Genomic DNA, 24,120 nt, shown 5'->3' with positions numbered 1-24,120 from the left:
CCAAGTTAGTTAGTGTCAAGTCCAACAAGCCATAAAATAATGCTAAAGTTAAGACAGCGATTTAATGCTGTTTTGAATTGATAAGAGCAGTTGCAGTCTGTTAGGTGTGTAGAGAGGTTAAATCCACACATAAACTGCTAATATGCTGCATGGCTGGTGAGCTGTGTGTAGTCTGCTGTATCATTCATCTATCAACTTCTGTTGGAAAATGTAACGAAGTAACGTTTACTCTGAGTACATTTCAAATGAGTTACTTTTTACTTGAGTAGATTTTTAGACTAGTAATTTTACTCGTACTTAAGTAAAGAATCATCAAAGTAATAGTACTTTTACTTGAGTACAATATTTTAGTACTCTTTCCACCTTTTTCCCACTCCTTCATGCAGAATTTATTCAGCTGTGTGGGGTTTGAGGGGTTTCTTGCATGCACAGAAATTTTTTTCCCCAAAGCATCTCAATAGGATTAAGATCCGGGCTTTGACTTGGCCATTCCAGAACTCTCCATTTCTTTCTTTTAAGCCATTCCTTGGTGGATTTACTGGAATGTTTTGGGTTGTTGTCATGCTGCATAGTCCACTTCCGCTTCAGTTTTTGAGAAGACGTTCTCTCATTTTCCTCAAGCACCCTCTGATACAGTGAAGAATTCATCATGGATTCTATAATGAAGAGCTTGCTAGGCCATGCTGCTGCAAAGCAGCCCCAAACCATGACATGATTTCCACCTCCATGCTTCAGAGTTGGTATGAGGTTCTTGTGCTCAAATGCTGTGTTTGGTCTGTCACTGTGCCTAAATAATTCAACTTTGGATCTATCTGTCCAAAGCACATTGTTCCAGATGTCCTGGTGTTTGTCTAGGTGTTCTCTGGCAAACTTTAGTCTTGCCCTGATGTTTTTTTTTTTTTTGACAGCAAGGTTTCCTTCTTGCACACCTCCCATTAAAAACAAACTTGTGTGGTAGATGCATGTACCTTGCTATCAACTGTGGCAAGAGCTATCTGTGGGTCCCGTGATGACATTGTAGGATTATTGGAGACTTCTTTATGCATCTTGCGGTTTGCTCTTGGGCTGAACTTGCTAGGTTGGCCTGACCTGGCCATGTTGGCAGTTGTTTAAAAAATGTTTACCACTTGTAAATTATTTTCCGGACAGTGGAATGGCTGATTTCTAATTGTTTTGAGATCTTTTTAAATCCCTTCCCAGACTCATATGCATCTACAACCTTCTTTCTGAAGGCCTTAGCGAGCTCTTTAGATTTCACCATGGTGATACCACTCACTTCAACAATCAAGAGCAAACCAAACTAATGTCTGAGGTTTAAATAAAACTCCAGTGTCCTCTAATGATGGTCTAATCATTGCAGCTGATGTGGTGCACTGGATTCTAATTTTAGAAAAATTACAACACTTTTTCACACAGTACCCCCTATGGCACCATAATGTTTGGGACATAGCAATATTAGGTACTGTTGCATATCTCTTGCATGCATTGATTTATTAACATTACCAGGTGCTGAGCATCTTCTTTGGTGATGCTTTGCCAAAGCATCTAATGCAGCCATCTTCAGCACTTGTTTCAGGGCCTTCTTTCTTTCCTAGCCTACACTAAAGAAACAATGGAACATACCCGAACAATCATAAAGCCAAATGTTTTAAACATGGTGCTTTAATGTCTAATTGGCTTGATTTGATTTCCCCAAACATTATACATCAAATCAAGCCAATTTTACAGTTTACAATCAAGATGTTTACAGTGGGGCCAAAAAGTATTTAGTCAGCCACTGATTGTGCAGGTTCTCCTACTTAGAAAGATGAGAGAGGTCTGTAATTTTCATCATAGGTACACTTCAACTATGAGAGACAAAATGAGAAAAAAAAATCCAGGAAATCATATTGTAGGATTTTTAAAGAATTTATTTGTAAATTATGGTGGAAAATAAGTATTTGGTCAATAACAAAAGTTCAACTCAATACTTTGTAACATAACCTTTTTTGGCAATGACAGAGGTCAAATGTTTCCTGTAAGTCTTCACCAGGTTTGCACACACTGTAGCTGGTATTTTGGCCCATTGCTCCATGCAGATCTCCTCTAGAGCAGTGATGTTTTGGGGCTGTCGCTGGGCAACACGGACTTTCAACTCCCTCCACAAATTTTCTATGGGGTTGAGGTCTGGAGACTGGCTAGGCCACTCCAGGACCTTGAAATGCTTTTTACGGAGCCACTCCTTTGTTGCCCGAGCGGTGTGTTTGGGATCATTGTCATGCTGGAAGACCCAGCCACGTTCCATCTTTAATGCTCTCACTGATGGAAGGAGGTTTTGGCTTAAAATCTCACGATACATGGCCCCGTTCATTCTTCCCTTAACATGGATCAGTCGCCCTGTCCCCTTTGCAGAAAAACAGCCCCAAAGCATGATGTTTCCACCCCCATGCTTCACAGTAGGTATGGTGTTCTTGGGTTTTTCTTCTTCCTCCAAACACAACGAGTTGAGTTTTTACCAAAAAGTTCCATTTTGGTTTCATCTGACCACATGATATTCTCCCAATCCTCTTCTGGATCATCCATATGCTCTCTGGCAAACATCAGACGGGCCTGGATATGTACTGGCTTAAGCAGGGGGACACGCCTGGCACTGCAGGATTTGAGTCCCTCTTGGCGTAGTGTGTATACTGATGGTAGCCTTTGTTACTTTGGTCCCAGCTCTCTGCAGGTCATTCATCAGGTCCCTCCGTGTAGTTCTGGGATTTTTGCTCACCTATCTCATGATCATTTTGACCCCACGGGATGAGATCTTGACCCCAAGGGAGATTATCAATGGTCTTGTATGTCTTCCTTTTTCTTACAATTGTTCCCACAGTTGATTTATTCACACCAACCTGCTTGCCTATTGTAGATTTACTCTTCTCAGCCTGGTGCAGGTCTACAATTTTCTTCCTGGTGTCCTTCGACAGCTCTTTGGTCTTGGCCATGGTTGAGTTTGGAGTCTGAATGTTTGAGGCTGTGGACAGGTGTCTTTTATACAGATAACGAGGTCAAACAGGTGCCATTAATACAGGTAACGAGTGGAGGACAGAAGAGCTTCTTAAAGAATAAGTTACAGGTCTGTGAGAGCCAGAAATCTTGCTTGTTTGTTATTGACCAAATACTTATTTTCCACCATAATTTACGAATAAATTCTTTAAAAATCCTACAATGTGATTTCCTGAATTTTTTTTTCTCATTTTGTCTCTCATAGTTGAAGTGTACCTATGATGAAAATTACAGACCTCTCTCATCTTTCTAAGTAGGAGAACTTGCACAATCAGTGGCTGACTAAATACTTTTTGACCCCACTGTATATGCAGTATGTAAAGTGAGAGAAAAAGGTAGATTGATAATTAGTATAATATAATAATGTTATAAATGATTAATGATTTACATATATTTGCACAGAACTGTGCTATAACAATGTAGCATTAATACTTATTGGTGTTTGCATTTTACAATGCTTTATGGGTGTCAGAACCTATGATGTGTACCCTGGGTTTTCTTAATTTTCAGTAAAAAGCAATACAAATCTTTAGTGCTTGTCCATTCTTTTTTTCTATCAGGTTAATTGATGAATTAGGTGAAAAACAATTTGGAGTTTTTTTCATGAATGTTTGTTGTTTAACATGGTTGTTTAACAGGGTTAAAATAATGACTCTACCTGTGCTACCTAAGAACTTCTCTTTGAATCAAGTGTTGCCTGTCATTGTCCTGATGAAATACAGACCTCCTTCTCAGTTTTGGGGATTTTTTTTAATCCAAGATATTTATGTACTGTAACGAAGTACTCAGGTAGTGATGTCATCCTTGAATCTGAAGCTTCGAGGCGTGTGTCAAAAAAATGACACGAGTTGCTTTGAATCACTGTGTCGATGCTTGATTCTTTCTATACTGATCACGTGACCAGTGACGTCTGATGCTTCATTCCTGCACACAACCATGTAACTGCTTCAGGGAAAGATTGAAAGGCAGCAAATCCTGGTGCGCACTTCGAGGGTCGTGAGAGAGAGAGAGAGAGAGAGAGGGAGAGAGAGGGAGAGAGAGAGAGAGAGAGAATTTTTTGGAATTTTACAAAAACCTTTATTCAAACATTAAAAAACATCAGGTTGATTACAGATAACAGAAAATCAAAAACAAGACATAAAAACACAGTTTCAACACCTGACCATAAGCTCCATGGGCTAGAAAAGATCAACTCACCTTCTACCACACTGCACAGAACATCATTATGACACCACTCAAACTCAAATACCTCAGTGTTGTTCATGTTCTTGTAAAATCCAAACTCAAAAACAATTCTGGATTTTACCAGAGCCATGAACAACTGTAAAACATCCTGACCAGATCTGCCTTCTATCTTGTTTCTCCTTGAATTATAAATTGCAAGTTTAGCTTGGCCTACAATAAAATTAAGCAATTGCCATTTAAATCGAGCTTTTTGACTGTAGCCAGCTCCAAAGATAAACGCAAGTGAATTAAAAACCTCCCCACATCTCAAAAACAGAACAGATAGGGTATTAAAGAGAGAGCCCAGTCTCTGACATTCCATAAAACAGTGAAATATCGTTTCTCTGATTCCACAAAAAACACATACATCACATCACACATCACTGATTAATCACAGTCACAAAAGAGTTAACAGCAATAACCCCATGTAATATTCTCCACTGGAGGTCTACAGATCTTTTAGTCAGTGGCGGCTTGTACAGAACCCTCCAGACTGGTCGTCTGTCCATTTCTCCACCAAACTTGTCCCTCCACACTGTGTCCGGCCTGCCATCCAAAACAGACTTATTAAAAACCTTAACAAAACACCTATATCAAATCTTGCCTGACACAGTGTGAAGATCCAAGTCCCGTAAGTTAGAAATGTCCAACAAAGGACCTGAGGCTTCACCTAAGGCCGGTGTCAGTCCAGTTTCTGGGAAAGGGTCTTCCCCATTGGGCACTGCCCTGCCACTCCCATAGTCCTTTAGTAAATCCAGTTCTTCATGCGAAAGCCTTTGTATCCACAACTCAAGTATGGTCCTGGTGTGGCGCAAGGACCTCTGTTTCAACACGGAGGATACAGCTTGCACATCATTCAGGTTTGTTCCTGCCACGGTCACTAAATTCTGTAGCAACATAGTCCCAGATGCACAAAGTCTCTGAGTAATCCCAGGTACTCCATCACCCGACACATCCAGTCGAGCTCCTTTAATTAACGGTTCTTTCAGCAGCCAGAAAAGTGAGGTGGTCAGTCGAAGACTCTCAAAAAGTCCCCATATTTTAAAAAGTCCACGATAAAAAAGAGGTAATCCATTTAAATGCAGTTGTTTGTAATCCATTAAAAACAAAGCAATGTCCAGTCCTAGGCCATCCAAGGTGGATTGGACTGGACATTGCTTTGTTTTGTCCAGTGTTTTGTCCTTGTCCTCCCTAAGGAAGATGGAGGACAAGGCCTAGTGCATCTTTCGAGTAGACTGGCAACTTTTCGTATGCAGTTTGTACAGGATTTCCTGACTGGTCCTGCTGACCCAATGTGTGCAGGATAGAACAGATGACCCTTCGCCACATTGGGTCAGCAGGACCAGTCAGGAAATCCTGTACAAACTGCATACGAAAAGTTGCCAGTCTACTCACAAGATGCACTAGGCCTTGTCCTCCCTCTTCCTTAGGGAGAAAGAGCACAGCTTGAGGAACCCAATGAAGCCGGTCCCAAAAAAAATCCACTAATAAGGTTTGCAGCCGCAACAGTAGTCCAACTGGGGGATCAACACAGGACAACCGGTGCCAGAGTACTGAAGCCACCAAATTGTTTGCAACTAGTACTCTCCCCCTAAAGGATAACTGTCCATGAACGACCAGCCATCTTCTCCACCACACCATCCCAGTTTTTAAGCTGTGTGATTTCATCGCCAAGATACACACCCAGATACTTTATCCCCCCAGTCTTCCATAACAGATCACCAGGTAAAACTGGCAACCCTCTTGCCCAGTGACCCACTGCTAGAGCCTCACTTTTCCCCCAGTTGACCCTCGCAGATGAAATAAGTTCAAATTCCTGTACAATGGCAACCAATCTATCAACATCATGCTGTCCATTTACCATGATCATCACATCATCTGCATAAGCAGATAAGTGATGCCGATACAGATCACTTTTACTTAGAACTACCCCTTCAGTCTGTGTGCGAAGTTTATTTAGCATTGGTTCAATGGCAAGAGAGTATAACATGCCTGACATGGCACATCCTTGACGTAAACCAAAAGCTTCAAGAGTATGCCAAAGATACTGATGTTCAATCCTATCAAATGCCTTCTCTTGATCAATAGAAATAAGGCCCAAGTCAAAACCCAAAATCTTAGAAATTTCCAAAGCACCTCTAATTAGGTGAATGTTGTCTCTAATTGACCTACCAGGCACACAGTAGGTTTGGTCTAGATGAATGACCTGCCCCATCACATTTCTTAGTCTATTAGCCAGAGTCTTGGAAAACACTTTCAGATCAGTGCAAAGGAGACTCACTGGCCTCCAGTTCTTTATGTCTTGCAGGTTACCCGCCTTGGGCAGAAGGGTGACAACAGCCCTCCTGCAACTTAATGGCAGGGAACCATCATCCAAACTTTCATTGAGAACAGCTAGCAGATCGGCCCCCAGCTCTGTCCAAAAGGCCTTATAAAACTCCACAGGAAGTAGGGCTGCAACGATTACGTCGACTCTAAAAATTTGTCGACGTGGAATTTCATTGTCGACTAGTCGTTATTGATGCAATTCACTAAAGGGACTGCAGTGGGCGCAGCATCGCTTTCATGGCGCAGCGGGGAGTTTATGAAGACAGAGAGGCAAAGATAAAGAGACTGAAACTTTCTAAAGTATTTCAGCCAAAATAACCCAAAGAAATGAGCTGAACGCAGACACTACAAAGCAGAGTTGTGGTTTCACGCCAGCACTCCGGTGAAACGCCTTGCAGTCGTGATGAGCAGCGTTATTCTGGTACGTTTTTACACCGCTTTGTGCTTTAACCAGCGTAGTTAATGTTTGTTAATGCTAGAGTCGGAAAACTATCTAAGAGTTCGCTATTTTTCAGGTTTGTTTGCTAGCTAACTCATTAAGTGCTATAGTTAATCAGTCATTTATATGAGTAACGTTATATAACTTTATAGCCTAACGTTACCCTGTCTCGTCTTCCATATTTTTTGCTCTCGTTAATGAGAGCATTCATTCTAAATAATAAGCCTCCTCCACTTAATGATAGCTAGTTAGCTCAGCAGATAATTCAGTTAAGATATTTAACCTGTTATGGTTTAGTTGGCATAGCCAGTACACTACAGTGGGGGATAAAAGTATTTGATCCCCTGCTGATTTTGTAAGTTTACCCCCTTACAAAGACTTGAACAGTCTATAATTTTTATGGAAGGTTTATTTTAACAGAGAGAGACAGAATATTAACAAAAAATCCAGAAAAAAAAACATTAAATAAAAGTTATAAATTAATTTGTATTTAATTAAGGGAAATAAGTATTTGATCCCCTACCAACCAGCAAGAATTCTGACCCCCACAGACCGGTTATGTGCCCATGAGGCACACAAATTAGTCCTGTCCCTGTATAAAAGACTCCTGTCACAGAATCAGTTTCTTCCATTCAAATCTCTCGACCACCATGGGCAAGACCAAAGAGCTATCAAAGGACGTCAGGGACAAGATTGTAGACCTGCACAAGGCTGGAATGGGCCACAAGACCATCAGCAAGAAGCTTGGTGAGAAAGAGACCACTGTTGGTGCGATAATTTGAAAAAGGAAGAAATACAAGATCACAGTCAATCACCCTCACTCTGGAGCTCAATGCAAGATCTCACCTGGTGGGGTAAGAATGATTCTGAGAAAGGTGAGGTCAGTCCAGAATTACACGGGAGGAGCTTGTCAATGATCTCAAGGGAGCTGGGAGCACAGTCACCAAGAAAACCATTAGTAACACACTTCGCCGTAATGGATTGAGATCCTGCAGTGCCCGCAAAGTCCCTTTGCTCAAGAAGGCTCATGTACAGGCCCGTCTGAAGTTTGCCAATGAACACCTGAATGATTCAGAGAAAGCTTGGGAGAATGTGATATGGTCAGATGAGACCAAAATTGAGCATCAACTCCACTCGCCGTGTTTGGAGGCAAAGAAATGCCCGGTGGGGATGGTGTTCTTGGGGTCATATCCAGCATTTCTCTGCTCCCAGCTCCCTTGAGATAATTGACAAGCTCCTCCCGTGTAATTCTGGGCTGACCTCACCTTTCTCAGAATCATTCTTACCCCACCAGGTGAGACCTTGCATGGAGCTCCAGAGTGAGGGTGATTGTGATCTTGTATTTCTTCCATTTTCGAATTATCGCACCAACAGTGGTCTCTTTCTCACCAAGCTTCTTGCTGATGGTCTTGTAGCCCATTCCAGCCTTGTGCAGGTCTACAATCTTGTCCCTGACGTCCTTTGATAGCTCTTTGGTCTTGCCCATGGTGGTCGAGAGATTTGAACGGAAGAAACTGATTCTGTGACAGGAGTCTTTTATACAGGGACAGGACTAATTTGTGTGCCTTATGGGCACATAACCGGTCTGTGGGGGTCAGAATTCTTGGTGGTTGGTAGGGGATAAAATACTTATTTCCCTTAATTAAATACAAATTAATTTATAACTTTTATTTAATGTTTTTTTTCTGGATTTTTTGTTGATATTCTGTCTCTGTTAAAATAAACCTTCCATAAAAATTATAGACTGTTCAAGTCTTTGTAAGGGGGTAAACTTACAAAATCAGCAGGGGATCAAATACTTATTTCCCCCACTGTATTTGTAATAAACTATGATATATAGCAGACCTGGGCATTGTACGGCCCGTGGGCCACATCCGGCTCGCGAGACATCCCCAACCGGCCCGCATGAGGTTCGTGGCAATTAAAAATGAGATGTAAATAAATGTACATCAAACATGCAATATAACAGGATTGATTTTGACGAGAGCTCTGTGTCTTTAAATATCCGACAGTGGAGTTTTTAACAAGACACGAACTTCTGAATTATTTATTTACTAAAGTCAGATGTAACGCTGGTTAAGGATCAGAATTTAGGCTCTAAATCGCTGTTGCGGTACTAAACAGAAATACAAGCATGCGGAGCGTCACACCTGAAGCTTCTCTACCTAAACTGCAAAAGCAACAAGGACTGTTTATAAAGTTTAACACATCCAGAACTGAAGCAGTCAGGACCAGCTTTGTGATTTTAAAAATAATATTAAACAATAACAAAGGACTGAAAAACAAATGAGGTAATTAGACTCAAAACAAAATAGTGTAAAGTTTAAAAACCTGCACATTTTGTTCACATTTGTTTTTTTGCATTTGTTTGCTTAAATAGTAAAATAATGTTGATGTTTTTACTCTGCATACTTCTAATTTTCTAAATGTAACATCAAAACATTAACAGCTTATTAGAACTGTACAATTCACTGCTTTTCATAAAGAGTGGACAGTTGTAGCCTAGTGGTTAAGGTACTGGACTAGTAATCCGAAGGTTGCTGGTTCAAGCCCCACCACTGCCAGGTTGCTGCTGTTGGGCCCTTGATCAAGTCCCATAACCCTTAACTGCTCAGACTGTATACTGTAACTGTATTGTAAATCGCTTTGGGTAAATGCGTCTGCTAAATGCTGAAAATGTAATGTAAATAAAAAGATAAAATTAATATTGAGCAGAATTAAGTTCACCTTATTGGTCCGGCCCTCCACAACAGTCCGAGTTTCTTATGTGGCCCCTTGGAAAATTTAATTGCCCATCCCTGATATATAGCCTTCAGTTTGTGATAATTAATACAGCTTTCTCTTTTGCTCTTTCTATTAATAGCTTTAAGCAATGGAGTGTGGATGAGAAGAGAAGAGGTTCATTCACCCCTCAAATGGCTGAGGTCCTCACAGACAGCATTCACATGTTTCTCAACGACATGTTATATATGTTTTTGACTTCCAGAAAGATAACTTCTGAAACATAACAGTTTCTAATGCTGTCCAAAGCTTTCTTATTTCATTAATTTTTTTTTATTGTGATTGTGTATTAATGTTTCAAATATATTTAATTAAACTATCAAGCTTAAGTTTCATATTCATGTTTTATGGGTCTTTATTTTAATTTGATATTGGAACTTAAATAACATAACAGGGTTTTATGTTAAGGCAGAGATATGATATATAGGGTATGACATAAATAATTGCTGACTAGTCGACTAATCGAAAAAATTATCGTCAGATTAGTCGACTACTAAAATAATCGTTAGTTGCAGCCCTAACAGGAAGGCCGTCGATACCTGGGACAGTCCCACCCTTCATGCCCTGCAGGGCAGCATAGAGCTCCTGCTCACACAGAGGCCGTTCCAGCTCTGAACATGAGCGCTCAGAAACCCTAGGTAAACCTGCATAAAAACCAGAGGCCAGTTCTCCATGATCCACATGCTCACCTCTGTACAATTCGCTGTAGAACCGTACAGCCCTCTTCCTTATCTCAGCGGGCTCTGTCAGCTCTAGTCCTTCCTCAGAGCGCAGAGAGTGAATGATACGACTCTGACCATTCTTTTTTTCCAGACTGAAGAAAAACTTGGATGGGGCATCCATCTGTGTCAAGCTCTGATAACGCGATCGGACCAGAGCCCCCTGTGTCCTGATGCCCAAAAGTTCCCTAAGAGCAGAAGTTTTTGATCTAAGAGTTGTGACATGACTTTGGTCTCTAGTTGTATCTATAAGGCATTGCAACTGAACTATCTCATGTTCTAATGTTTTCATTGATTTGGCAATATCAATATCAACCGTGACATATTGAATGTATACTGATTACAAAGTTGCTGTATTTCAACCTTGACATAATCCCACCACTCACACAAGTTACAGAACTGACCCTTCCTTGTTTTGAAAGCACTCCAAAAAAAACTGAAAAAACACGTTTAAAATTCATGTCACTTAACAGAGAGATATTAAAATGCCAGTAAGCACTTTTAGGCCTAATGTTAGCAATAAAAGCCGAACGTAAAATCAAGCTATGATCGGAAAACCCAACAGGTGTAATCATACAACCCTTAACAATGCTAAGCTGGTGCTTAAAACAATAAATCCGATCCAATCTAGCCAGTGACATAAAACTATCCCTTGCATGAGCCCATGTGTATTGTCTTATATTCTGATTAAAACCCATCCATACATCATATAACTCACGAGCTCTAATTAGCTCACGAAGGGCACGCTGAGATGCAGCATGTACTTCAGTGTGATTACGGTCCATGGTGTCATCTTCAGTACAGTTAAAATCACCCCCCACAAACAGGTAGTCATCAGTGCTGCAGTTCTGCAGAGCTGTACTAACAGTATGTAAGAAGGCCACCCTGTCAACACCAGTCGTGGGAGCATAAACGTTAAAAATAACAACTTTAAAATGTTCAAGTTGTGCTCGTACAATCATGCACCTGCCATTCATCACCTGCTCAATATCACAAGAAGTTGGCCTGAGATTTTTAGAGAAGAGAACAGCCACCCCACCTCTTGTAGAACTAATATGACTGAGGAGAACTTCACCTTCCCATTCCTTTTTCCATTCAACTTCATTATCATCATCACTGTGTTTCTTGGACTAGCATGATGTCAATCCCCTTCTGTCTGATCAATTCATATAACAAAGCTCTTTTATAGCTGTTCCGTGCCCCATTTAGATTTAAAGAGCCCACCCTTACCCTGCTCATGAGTGAAGAAAAGAGGAACAAAGCAAGCAGAAGAGTGAAAAACAAGAAAAAGCTAAGAAGTTTCATAACCATCTTCATTCTGCAGTCCTAATTTCAATTTTGGGAAAAAAAATTTTAATCGGTAAATTTCCTGCACAGTGAACTGATCCTCCCCTTCATTTCTCATAAGAGCCTGGACAGAGTCTATGAATAATTTCCGGTCATGGAAAAATTCCTCAACAACTACACCTTTCATGTTTTTCGTTTTTGTCAAAAAAGACCGAATCTTGTCGAACGTCTACGCACTTCGACAGCTCCTCTGACTTTTAACATCAGACAGATCACTGTCAGTGTCATCAGGGGTGCCAGAACCAAGAACCTCCTTCTGCTGCTCACTCTTCTGCCCACCTGCCTTCTGTGTTTTCCCTTTCTTTTCCCCATCTTTAGTCCACTTTGTTTTCAATTTCCGCTTTCCAGAAGGAATTCTGAAAAGTGTCTCCTCTACCATGGAGTCAGTCTCCATGTCCTCCCCATCCAAACTGTATTCTGCAGTATTAACAGCTGCAGCACCACCTTCAGCTATAATAGTAGCCGAGTCCCCTTGAGACCCTGAGCCTTCCTGCACATCATTGCTACGGTCCACACCAATGTCCCCGGTGCCACCAGGCCCAGCCGCAGCATCATCTTCCCCAACCTGAGTGCCTGAGACAGTGTTCTCCTCCACACTCTCAACCCTGTCCCCTGCTGCACTAGACCCAACTTTCTCCCCACGCTCCCCAGTTCCAGCACTCCCAGGTTCAGAGTCTGCAACACCTGTGTGGTTTGCACCTGCCCCGACAGGTGCAGAATCTGAGGCCCGTGATGTACCTTCACTTGCCTCAAAAGGACATGAACGCCTCAAATGCCCTTCTTGCCCACACCCAAAACACTTCATATTGTCAGAAGTGGCAAAAATAACATAATCAAAACCATCAATTTTGAACTTGCAAGCAATGTTCAGATTTTCAATGCCACTCTTCAAAACCATGTATACCTGCCGTCTATAACAGACAACATGCCGTGAACGTTGACTTTTTCCACCGTAGTGGATCATTTTTATGGTAGACATAACTTGACCATAACGTGGTACATTTGAAATAGTTATTCTTTTAGCAGGTCTGACAAGGGGCATTACAGGTGTAAACGTGTCCTTAATCACAACACCAGTCTGAACCACAGAGTTTACTTTCTCTACACTGTCCAGAAAAATAACAACTGCACCGTTCATCTCCCACAGCCAAAACACAGTCCTCCACTGAGCACCTCAGGTACGAGTCTAATCCCATGACGGCGAGTGAGCTTCTCCAACTTAGCTTTATCCACCGCCGCCATGGCGACCGGCAAAAACGCCGGCACCCGGCGAGTATAAACAAAAACACCCCCTCCCCCCTCTAACTACAACCGCACACCGCCGATAATACTGAAACAACTTTATAAACAATCTATCACAGCACAGAAAGAATAGAAAAGTTAGAAACTCACTCAAACTGCAGCAGTAGAGAACGCTCACACTCGGCTCCACTCACTCACTTCCGCTCAGAGAGAGAGAGAGAGAGAGAGAAAGAGGGAGAGGGAGAAAGAAAGAAAAGATACTGATACACAGAAAAATAGCAAGTAGAATGGAACCAGTGAGAAAAAGAGGCGATTCTGAAGTTTTTCCAAGTGTCAAGATGTGTTAGCAAGATGTTCTGAGTGTATTTTATATTTATTCAGAATATATTACTGTTTAATATCTTGTAATAGAATACATTACACTATTCAGCCATCAAAGTATTCTGCCAAACCATGAATGTTTGTACACCTCAGCAATGACATTTTGAAGACATGCACAACAAACAATTTAGTTTTATCAGTTTATTTAAACATCAAATGTTTAATGTTTTTTAATGCACTGGAACACAGTTTTAAAAGCTGTAAAAAGGATCCCTTGTCCTCTAGATACACAAAGCACTTTGAGGTTTTGGCCTCCAGATGCCGCTAATGTGCACTGTGTTATGAAGCTTCGAGTAATGAACATTTTCTCAATAAAGTTAGAAGAAAAGCTTTAGTGCTTCAGAAAGCTTTGGTTTACCATCGCTACAACCAGGCAAACAAATCCAAAGGTACAAGAACAAACTCACAATCCACAATCAGAATAAGCAGGGTCCTACACAGGAATCCAAAATATACAAGAAAATGCTCAGAATTGCAATTAAGAACAAACAAGACTTCACAACATGTGGTTCTAAGTGATACTCTACAAAATACTCTACAAAATGGCCACCAAACAGGAAGTAGTGGCAATTCAGAACACTGGCGACAGGGACCTCTGGTGGTGCGGAGGAGCATCCGCAGCCGGTGTGACGTACCATGCTCTGATGATTTTTCTATTAATCATGACCAGCATTAATATCAGAAATTCAGTGGCTGAAAACTTTACAATGCACTGTATACTCATGTATTTTGTCATATGTAAATTGATTACAGTGAATAGGAATTAAAATATTCTGAGATCCTGTCACTATAGTGTCACAATTATTAGGAAAAAAATTCAAGCAAGTCTCTGTTCACTTTAGAATATGTGCACCACCATGCACTGTTTGCCCTGATTATCCTGTTAGATCTTATGTGTGCTTAGATTTGTTAAAAACCCATGTGTTGTTTTTGTCTGCCTCCCCTTTCTGTGTTCTATAATCTGTTCTCTGGCTGGCTGCGACAGCCTTTACTGAGCTCTCAAATAACCAGGAATCTCTGGACCTGGAGAGGAGCAAGTCACCCACCTCAGGTAACCTCACTTATATTTATCCCATCTTATTTCTTATCCACATTGTCTTTTATTGATAACAAAGTGCAATGTGACAGCTGCCCAACTTTGTCAGATTTTATATTCAGTATGCACAAATTCATTTCAAATTGGTGATGCTTTTTATCTGTAGTCAGAGGTACATAGTTTACTTCATTAACTAATAAACTAATAAACTAAAAATGTTAAATCAATGTTATCAGCTAACAAAGTGGAAGCATGTACAAATAGCTATGGTAAAAATTTCGGTTAAAAAGTTAAATTGCCATTATCCAAAATTATCAGTTTTGTGGTGGGTCAGTGGGTTGCACTAACCGCTTTGTGATAGCCAGTAGTACCATGACTGCTGTTAGGTACCAGGATGAAATCTTCAGAGCCATAGTCATATATATGTATCGCCAATAATTACGAAGTGAAAACAGGGTTTAGAAAATATGCAATTTTATTTTACTGACAAAAATCACTTATTTAGGGGTTACATATCTGTACACACCCTTAGCCTAATACTTGGTTGATGCACCTTTGGCTGCAATTACAGCTTCAAGGCGTCTTGGGAAAGAAGCTACGAGCTTGGCACACTTGTTTCTGGAAATGTTTGCACATTTCTCTTGGCATATCCTTGCAAGCTTTGTCAGGTTGGATGGGGAGCGTTGATAGCTATTTTCAGCTCCTTCCACAGATGTTCGATTGGATTCAAGTCTGGGCTCTGGCTGGGCCACTCAAGGACATTCACACACTTTCTCCAAAGCCACTCCTTTGTTCTCTTGGCTGTGTGCTTTGGGTTGTTGTCATGTTGGAAGATAAACTTTCACCCCAGTCTGTGGTCCAGAGCACTGTGGAGCAAGTTTTCTTCTAAAGGAGACTTTATTCCATCTGGTCATTATACCATAAAGGTGTGCTTTGCAACAGTTTTGGATAGACCCTTTGCTGTTTGCGCGTTTGTAGTCAAGTCAAATTTATTTATATAGCGCTTTTTACAATAGACATTGTCTCAAAGCAACTTTACAAAATCCAGGACCAACAGATACAAAAACCCCTGTTGAGCAAACCAAGGGCGACAGTGGCAAGGAAAAACTCCTTAAAAATTACAGGAAGAAACCTTCCTGAGGTTGACTCAGCACAGCGCAATGCCCGTGGTTTGCTTAAATAAGTTCACCCGCAGGTCCTGCGAATTAGCGCTGATTAGTGCTATGGCTTTTGGGAATTGTAGTTCTTTTGGAGCGGGCTGAGCTACTCTGCCTGCTGTGTGAAACACTGCGTGAAGGTAATCGACCCGTTACAGAGCCCCTCCCTCTAGGGATGGCTCCTGACGTTCCAATGCCTGCTGTTTGTTTGTGGCAGAACTCACAGATAAGAATGTGTTGAGCAGAGACCCATGAGCGCTCTTCAGGTCTGTGCCCTTCCCAATCAACGAGGTACTGGTTGCCGCGTTTCACTTAACCCACCTCGAGGATATGCTTTACCGTGTAAGCGGGGACTCCAGCAATCATTCTAGGTGGTGGAGGATTGGGAGCAAAGGGGGGGGTTCAGGGAACTACATAAAACTGGTTTGAGACATGATACGTGGTATGTGGGATTAATCTTTATGGTGTGTGGGAGTTGGAGGGTATATGCCACAGGGTTCACCCTCCTGAGTACCTTGAAAGGTCCCACGTATCTGGGTCCTAGCTTTTTTGACTCCAGAGCGAGAGGAACTCTTTGGTGGACAACCAAACTCTCTGCCCTATGTGAAAAGAGGGCCCCAAGTGTCTCTTTCGGTTTGCAGCAGCTGTTCTGGATGCTGTGGTGGTCCTGATTATATTTCGGGCCTTCTGCCAGACTCTCCTGCAGTGCTGCACAAAGTGCTGCATGGAGGGGACCCCAACGTCTGCCTCCTGCTCTGGGAACAAGGGAGGCTTGTACCCAAATTGGCACTCAAACAAAGACATTCCAATGGAGGAGTGCCATAATATGTTGTGGGCAACCTCTGTCCAGAGCAGGTGACTCGACCAAGATGTAGGATTAGTTGATACTAAACACCGGAGGGTACATTCAAGTTCTTGGTTTACCCTCTCCACCTGTCCATTGTTTTACCCTGAGAGGGGGGCAACCTAGTCACAAAGTCAAGGGACAGATGGGAGTCCCTCCTATCTTCAACATTTCCCTGGCACAGTCTACTGTTCCCATCTGTTTCAAGACCACCACCATCATACCAGTCCCAAAGAAGTCCAACATCACATGTATGAACAACTACCGCCCCATCGCTCTCACACACAGTGATGAAGTGCTTCTAGAGACTGATCTTCATATAAAGAGCAGTCTTCCTAGCACCTTGGACACACATCAGTTTGCCTACCGTGCCAATAGATCTACTGATGACCCAGATGGAGCTAACACACATATGTCAGAATGTTTATTGACTTTAGTTCTGCTTTTAATACCATCATCCCACCCAGACTGGTCTCCAAACTCAGTTTTGAGACCAGTCTGGGTGGGATGATGGTCACACACATGGCTTGGGATCAGTCACACAGTATGCAGCTGGATATTGGAATTCCTCACCTCCAAACCACAATCTGTTAGGATGAGTGACCACACCTTCCTGTCCTCACACTCAGCACAGGATGCCCCCAAGGTTGTGTCTTCTCACCCATGCTCTACAGTAGTTGATGGCGCCGCAGATGGCTGCTTCGGTGAGAGCTCTCTATGTTTTGTGTTGGTTTTTGTTTGTTAATGTTATCTATTGTGCGTCAAACTCGGTCAGTTGGAGCAAAGAACAGTTACTGACCTTCAGGGACAATGTCTGAGTTTTCTCAAAATCCTTCAGAGTTTTTGGAAATCCTCAGAAATGGTGCGCTGGCTCTACTCAATCTGGCAAGAAAGCGGCGGAGAGGCAGACGAGCCGGAGCGCTCGTACGGATGAGGCGACCTGGAGTCCGAACACCTTTACCGTCTTTATATCTCTCCAATCTGCGATCTTTGCACAACAAACTGAAAGAACTACTCCTGCTCAACTAAACTAACAGGGACTTTTCAAACACATCTGCCCTGTGCTTTACGGAGACCTGGCTTTCGGAGCTGACCCTGGATAGCGCGCTGCATCTCCCCAGCTTTCAGCTGCACTGAGCGGACAGAGACACTTAGTGGCTTAGTGGCAAAACAAGAGGAGGAGGACTGTGCTTTTACATTAATGAACACTGGTGTAAAGACGTAACGGTACTGTTAAAATCATGCACTCCTCATCTACAATCACTTTTCATTAACTGTAGACCATACTACTCTCCCAGAGAGTTTTCTTCATTCATTCTAGTCGCTGTTTACATTCCGCCGGATGCGCGCACGAGAGATGCGCAGAAACTGCTGGCCGATAATGAAAGTAGAAAGGGAGAAATGCCGAAGTACAAACAACATGTCACCTGTGCCACAAGAGAAGGAAACATTCTGGATCATTGCTATTTAACATTGCTGTTAAAAATGCCTATTGCTCCGTCACGCGTGCGGCTCTCGGACATACTGACCACAATCTCGTTCACCTCATTCCCACATGCAGGCAGAGACTCAAAACTAACAAGCCTGTCATTACAACAGTGAAGAAGTGGACCAGTAAAGACATTGAAAAGCTACAGGACTGCTTTGAATCCACAAACTGGTCTGTCTTTAAGGAGGCGACAGACAGCTTGAATGAATATACAGACACTGTAGCATCATACATCAGTTTCTGTAAGAACAGTTGTATTTCTACTACAACACGGGTAAAATACAGCAACAATAAAGCATGATTCTCAGCTGAACTCAGAAAGCTTCGGAGGGAAAAGGAGGCAGCATTCAGGAGTGGAGATAGAGTTCTCTACAAAGAGGCCAAATACAAGCTGGAGAAAGGTATCCGTTCAGCAAAAAAGGAATGCTCATAAAAGCTGAAAAGCCAGATTGCTGCTAAAAACCCAACTTCAGTCTGGAGAGGCCTCGAAGAGATCACTAACTACAAGGTGCGAACGACCCCCCCCCCTTCTCCTAAATGACCATCAACTCACCAACGACCTGAACGAGTTCTACTGCATATTTGAATTCACTAAGGACAATTCTCAGCCTTTCTCAGCTCATTTTTTATCCTCCTCCTCCACCCTGGCTCTCTCACCTCTGTCCCCAGCTCCTTTAACCATCAATGAGCAGGATGTTAACAGACTTTAAGAAACAAAAGGTGAGAAAAGCTCCTGGGCCAGACGGAATCTCTCCATCCACCCTTAAACACTGCAGCAATCAACTGGCGCCTACTGTCACTTACATTTTTAACAGATCATTAGAACTTTGCTCTGTTCCTTCATGCTTCAAAACATCTACAATCATACCAGTCCCCCAAAAAACGAACATTTCTGGACTTAATGATTACAGACCTGTAGCCCTGACATCTGTAGTCATGAAGGTCTTTGAACGCTTGGTCCTAGCCTACCTGAAGACCATCACAAATCCTTTACTGGATCCCCTGCAGTTTGCATACAGAGCAAATAGATCTGTCGATGATGCAGTCAACGTGGCCCTGCACTATATGCTACAGCAGCTCGACAGTCCTGGAACCTACGCTAGAGTTCTGTTTGTGGACTTCAGCTCAGCTTTTAACACCATAGTGCCAGAGCTGCTGCAGGTCAAACTGTCCGGATGCCATCTGCCGGTGGATCATGGACTTCCTGACAAATAGGACACAGTACGGCTAGGAAAACACATTTCAGACCAGCGGAACCTAAGTACTGGTGTACCACAAGGCTGTAAAAGGTGTACTGTACTGCAATTGCATTTGCTTGGTAAAAATGTATTTTTGTGTTTGTATGTGTGGTTTGGCTCTCTAATTGGCTCTCTAATGGCTCTCTAATGTGTCTCTATAGTGTCCTACAGTTCCTCCCTACACAATGAGCCTCGGGGCTCACCTGAACCCATGTGTAACCTTCGTGCCAGCCATTACAGTCCTGTCTTTTACCTGTTGGACAATGGTAAGAACCGATGGACCAGCCTTTGCACTTGCATGCTCTTTCTCTAGCAAATGTGCATGTAGGAAAGTGTGAGAGGTGATTTGTAGCATGCTGCTTTAGGAGTAATCTTATGCTTGTAATGTCTGCCTAGCTGTACCTGTGTAGATATGTGTATGGGGTGAGTGGGGGGATATTAGAATTTGTGGACTTGAGAAAAGTACAGGATATAAAAGAATGTAAATTAAATAAATAGGTTTTAAACATCTTACAACATTTACTCATGACTGACATATATATATGTCTTTTCTTAGAGGTTACATATATAGGGTTATGACACTAAAATCCAGATAAGTTGATAAGAAAACTGTGAGTGAAAGAGTTTAGTTGCTTGAAGCTGCTCTCATTTATCTTCCATTCTGTAGTGTCATGTCTTACCCATGCTTGTGCAAAATGTGTGTATTGTAGATGTCACCCGAATTATTGCACAATGTAGCATGGTGTATGTCCGCTTTCCGAACGACACATATGTTTACTTCTGGCTAGCACCTGCTGTGCATCAGGGCATCTGATTTCCTCACCTGTTTCGTTAAATTCTATCAATTTTGTGCATAGTGTTATTTCTATGTGGAGTGTATAATGATTTTAATTTTTGTAAAAATAATGTATATGGCCAACAGTTTTATCAATAACTTTTTTTAAAGATTTAAAGACCTATGATCACTTAATGGTCTTTTGGTTCCTGCACCATTAACACCAGTAAAATTATACATGTAAATAAAGTCTGAGAATCACTCAACGACACTTCAATGTAGTACAGAAAGGTATAACAATTTAAGACAGTAATGTAATGCAAACATAATATATATAAAATCTAAAAAAATATATAATAATATAAAAAAAATAATATAAGACATCTGAAAGGTGCAGACGTTATAGACATTATGTGTGCAATTTAAGCTGTGCAAGTAAAAACAGTACCATGTGCAAATTGCGCAAGGTTTATTGTCTTTCTTGGGTACTATAGGTTCTAGGGATGTCCCGATCACGTTTTTTTGTTCCCGATCCCGATCATTAATTTTGATCCCGATCCGATACCGAGTCTCAAACCGATACTTGTATTTTCTAGATATTGTCTAGATAAGAACTAGATAACACTATTTACACAGTGCACACTTCAAGTACATTACAGTTATTCAAATTAATCCAATGTATATGTTTAACAACTGAATAGCTCTGCAGTGCTGTAGGGAAAAAATGCCTGCATCCAAGCTATTGCTTAATGTTCTTTTATTTTTACAAAATAAAACTAATCAAACTTAGTGCAGCATTGTAGTAATAAAACTAGAACACTCAAAATGAGTGAGATAATTACAGTTTCACTTTGAACTTTACATTCAAAGAATATAATTCTGTTTAATGCAGTGATACACTAAATATGAACAGAAATCTCCACTCACAAGTGGTGTAGCAGCTTAACTTGAATATATAAAAAAAAAACTAATAAGTTACTTAACAGCATTACAGTAAAACCTGAATACCAAAATAAAATGGAAAGCATGTTATGAAGGAAAGCCAGTTCTTAAAGTGCTTGTGTTGTGACAATGGTTTGATGGACGTTTCTACACGAAGTGAGTGTGTTTTGACCCTTTGGGGCTTCCATAGTGCATGGAATAGCGTGCTTGGCTCTAGCTGTCCGCTATTCGGTACCGTAATAGAAGAAGTTAATAAAGTGTTATGCTCCCGACAATTTGTGAATATATATTGTGAATAATGTATTTATTTCTTTATTAAGCAAGTGCATCACTACGACGCTCGGTTACATACAGTGTATCACAAAAGTGAGTACACCCCTCACATTTCTGCAAATATTTCATTATATCTTTTCATGGGACAACACTATAGACATGAAACTTGGATATAACTTAGAGTAGTCAGTGTACAGCTTGTATAGCAGTGTAGATTTACTGTCTTCTGAAAATAACTCAACACACAGCCATTAATGTCTAAATAGCTGGCAACATAAGTGAGTACACCCCACAGTGAACATGTCCAAATTGTGCCCAAATGTGTCGTTGTCCCTCCCTAGTGTCATGTGTCAAGGTCCCAGGTGTAAATGGGGAGCAGGGCTGTTAAATTTGGTGTTTTGGGTACAATTCTCTCATACTGGCCACTGGATATTCAACATGGCACCTCATGGCAAATAACTCTCTGAGGATGTGAGAAATAGAATTGTTGCTCTCCACAAAGATGGCCTGGGCTATAAGAAGATTGCTAACACCCTGAAACTGAGCTACAGCATGGTGGCCAAGGTCATACAGCGGTTTTCCAGGACAGGTTCCACTCGGAACAGGCTTCGCCAGGGTCGACCAAAGAAGTTGAGTCCACGTGTTCGGTGTCATATCCAGAGGTTGGCTTTAAAAAATAGACACATGAGTGCTGCCAGCATTGCTGCAGAGGTTGAAGACGTGGGAGGTCAGCCTGTCAGTGCTCAGACCATACGCCGCACACTGCATCAACTCGGTCTGCATGGTCGTCATCCCAGAAGGAAGCTGACACACAAGAAAGCCCGCAAACAGTTTGCTGAAGACAAGCAGTCCAAGAACATGGATTACTGGAATGCCCTGTGGTCTGACGAGACCAAGATAAACTTGTTTGGCTCAGATGGTGTCCAGCATGTGTGGTGGTACCCTGGTGAGAAGTACCAAGACAACTGTATCTTGCCTACAGTCAAGCATGGTGGTGGTAGCATCATGGTCTTGGGCTGCATGAGTGTTGCTGGCACTGGGGAGCTGCAGTTCATTGAGGGAAACATGAATTCCAACATGTACTGTGACATTCTGAAACAGAGCATGATCCCCTCCCTTCGAAAACTGGGCCTCATGGCAGTTTTCCAACAGGATAACGACCCCAAACACAACCTCCAAGATGACAACTGCCTTGCTGAGGAAGCTGAAGGTAAAGGTGATGGACTAAACCCAATTGAGCACCTGTGGCGCATCCTCAAGTGGAAGGTGGAGGAGTTCAAGGTGTCTAACATCCACCAGCTCCGTGATGTCATCATGGAGGAGTGGAAGAGGATTCCAGTAGCAACCTGTGCAGCTCTGGTGAATTCCATGCCCAGGAGGGTTAAGGCAGTGCTGGATAATCATGGTGGTCACACAAAATATTGACACTTTGGGCACAATTTGGACATGTTCACTGTGGGGTGTACTCACTTATGTTGCCAGCCATTTAGACATTAATGGCTGTGTTTTGAGTTATTTTCAGAAGACAGTAAATCTACACTGCTATACAAGTTGTACACTGACTACTCTAAGTTATATCCAAGTTTTATTTCTATAGTGTTGTCCCATGAAAAGATATAATAAAATATTTGCAGAAATGTGAGGGGTGTACTCACTTTTGTGATACACTGTAACTAAGCCAATCAGAGTGCTTGATACTGAGATGTCGTGTAACACGTAAAAGTTTTCATACTCGGATTAAAAGTTATTGTTTTGTAAACCGGAGTGATCCTTGACTCACACACCATATAAACAGTAAAATTCTACAGTAATGAATGCAGCTCTGCTACTACCGCCTCATGAAACGCTCGCATCGCAGACATTACACTTCACTGTTGGACTTGTTTTACTTTCCAGTTTAATGCTGACATAAAACAAAAGATCGGCTTATGATCGACATTAGTAAAGCCGATACCGATCAGTTAAAAAATGCCTTGATCGACATTCTGTGTGTGGTGTTGTCCATTATATTGAGCAGCTTGTGCAAGATTCTCTGCTCGACAAAATATAGTGATTTTTAAAAAAGCTAATAAAGCACAAGATCATTATAATAACTTTTATTTCCATAAATGCAAATGCACTGAAAATACTACACTTTCAATTCTAAATCAAAACATTAACAAAATTTAGCCAGTTTGTGATAATCCTTTACAGAAAGTTAAGAAAAATGAATATTAGGCTGTTCAAAAAAATAGCAGTGCCAGCATTTTTCTTTAAAAACTCAAAAAATTTACCTATAAACTGAAAAAAATGTTTAAGGCTTCACTTTACTTTAAATTACTGAACTAATATTTAGTGGCATAACAATTGTTTCCGAGATCTGTGTTGCATGGAGTCGAGCAACTTCTGGCACCTCTGAACAGGTATTCCTGTCCAGGATGATTAGACTACATTCCACAGTTCTTCTGCATTTTTGGGTTTTGCCTCAAAAAAACCAGCCCACAAGTTCTCTCTGGGATTGGGCTGGCCACTCTATTACCTCAATCTTGTTTGTCTGTAACCAAGATGTTTTGGGTCATTGTCATGTTGAAACACCCATTTTAAGGACATTTCTTCTTCGACATGGGGCAACATGATCTTCTCAAGTATTCTGATATATTCAAACTGATCCATGATCCCTTGTATGTGATAAATAGACGTAACACCATGGTATGAAAAACATCCCATATCATAATTTTGTACCACCATGCTTTACTGTCTTCACAGTGTACATTGGCTTGAATTCAATGCTCAAGGGTCGTCTGACATACTGTCTACAGCCAATAGACCCAAAAAGAACAATTTTGCTTTCATCAGCCATTTCTCTTTGGAACAGTCAATGTGTTCCTTGGCAAATGTT

The 24,120-nt window shown here is 41.5% G+C and overlaps 1 protein-coding gene across 1 annotated transcript in view; it reads left to right on the top strand.

Moving 5' to 3' along the window:
• Nucleotides 1–24,120, top strand: part of stxbp5l (syntaxin binding protein 5L) — a 308,382-nt gene that overhangs the window by 204,531 nt on the left and 79,731 nt on the right. Inside the window, 2 exon segments of the mRNA XM_063005373.1 lie at nucleotides 14,474–14,539; nucleotides 19,414–19,518. Coding sequence (XP_062861443.1) covers nucleotides 14,474–14,539; nucleotides 19,414–19,518 — 171 coding nt within the window.

The sequence above is a fragment of the Trichomycterus rosablanca genome, chromosome 12, assembly GCF_030014385.1.
Source record: "Trichomycterus rosablanca isolate fTriRos1 chromosome 12, fTriRos1.hap1, whole genome shotgun sequence".
NCBI classification, from domain to species: domain Eukaryota; kingdom Metazoa; phylum Chordata; class Actinopteri; order Siluriformes; family Trichomycteridae; genus Trichomycterus; species Trichomycterus rosablanca.
Note: the sequence above shows the minus strand (reverse complement) of the source record. Positions and strands in the feature narration are given on the sequence as shown.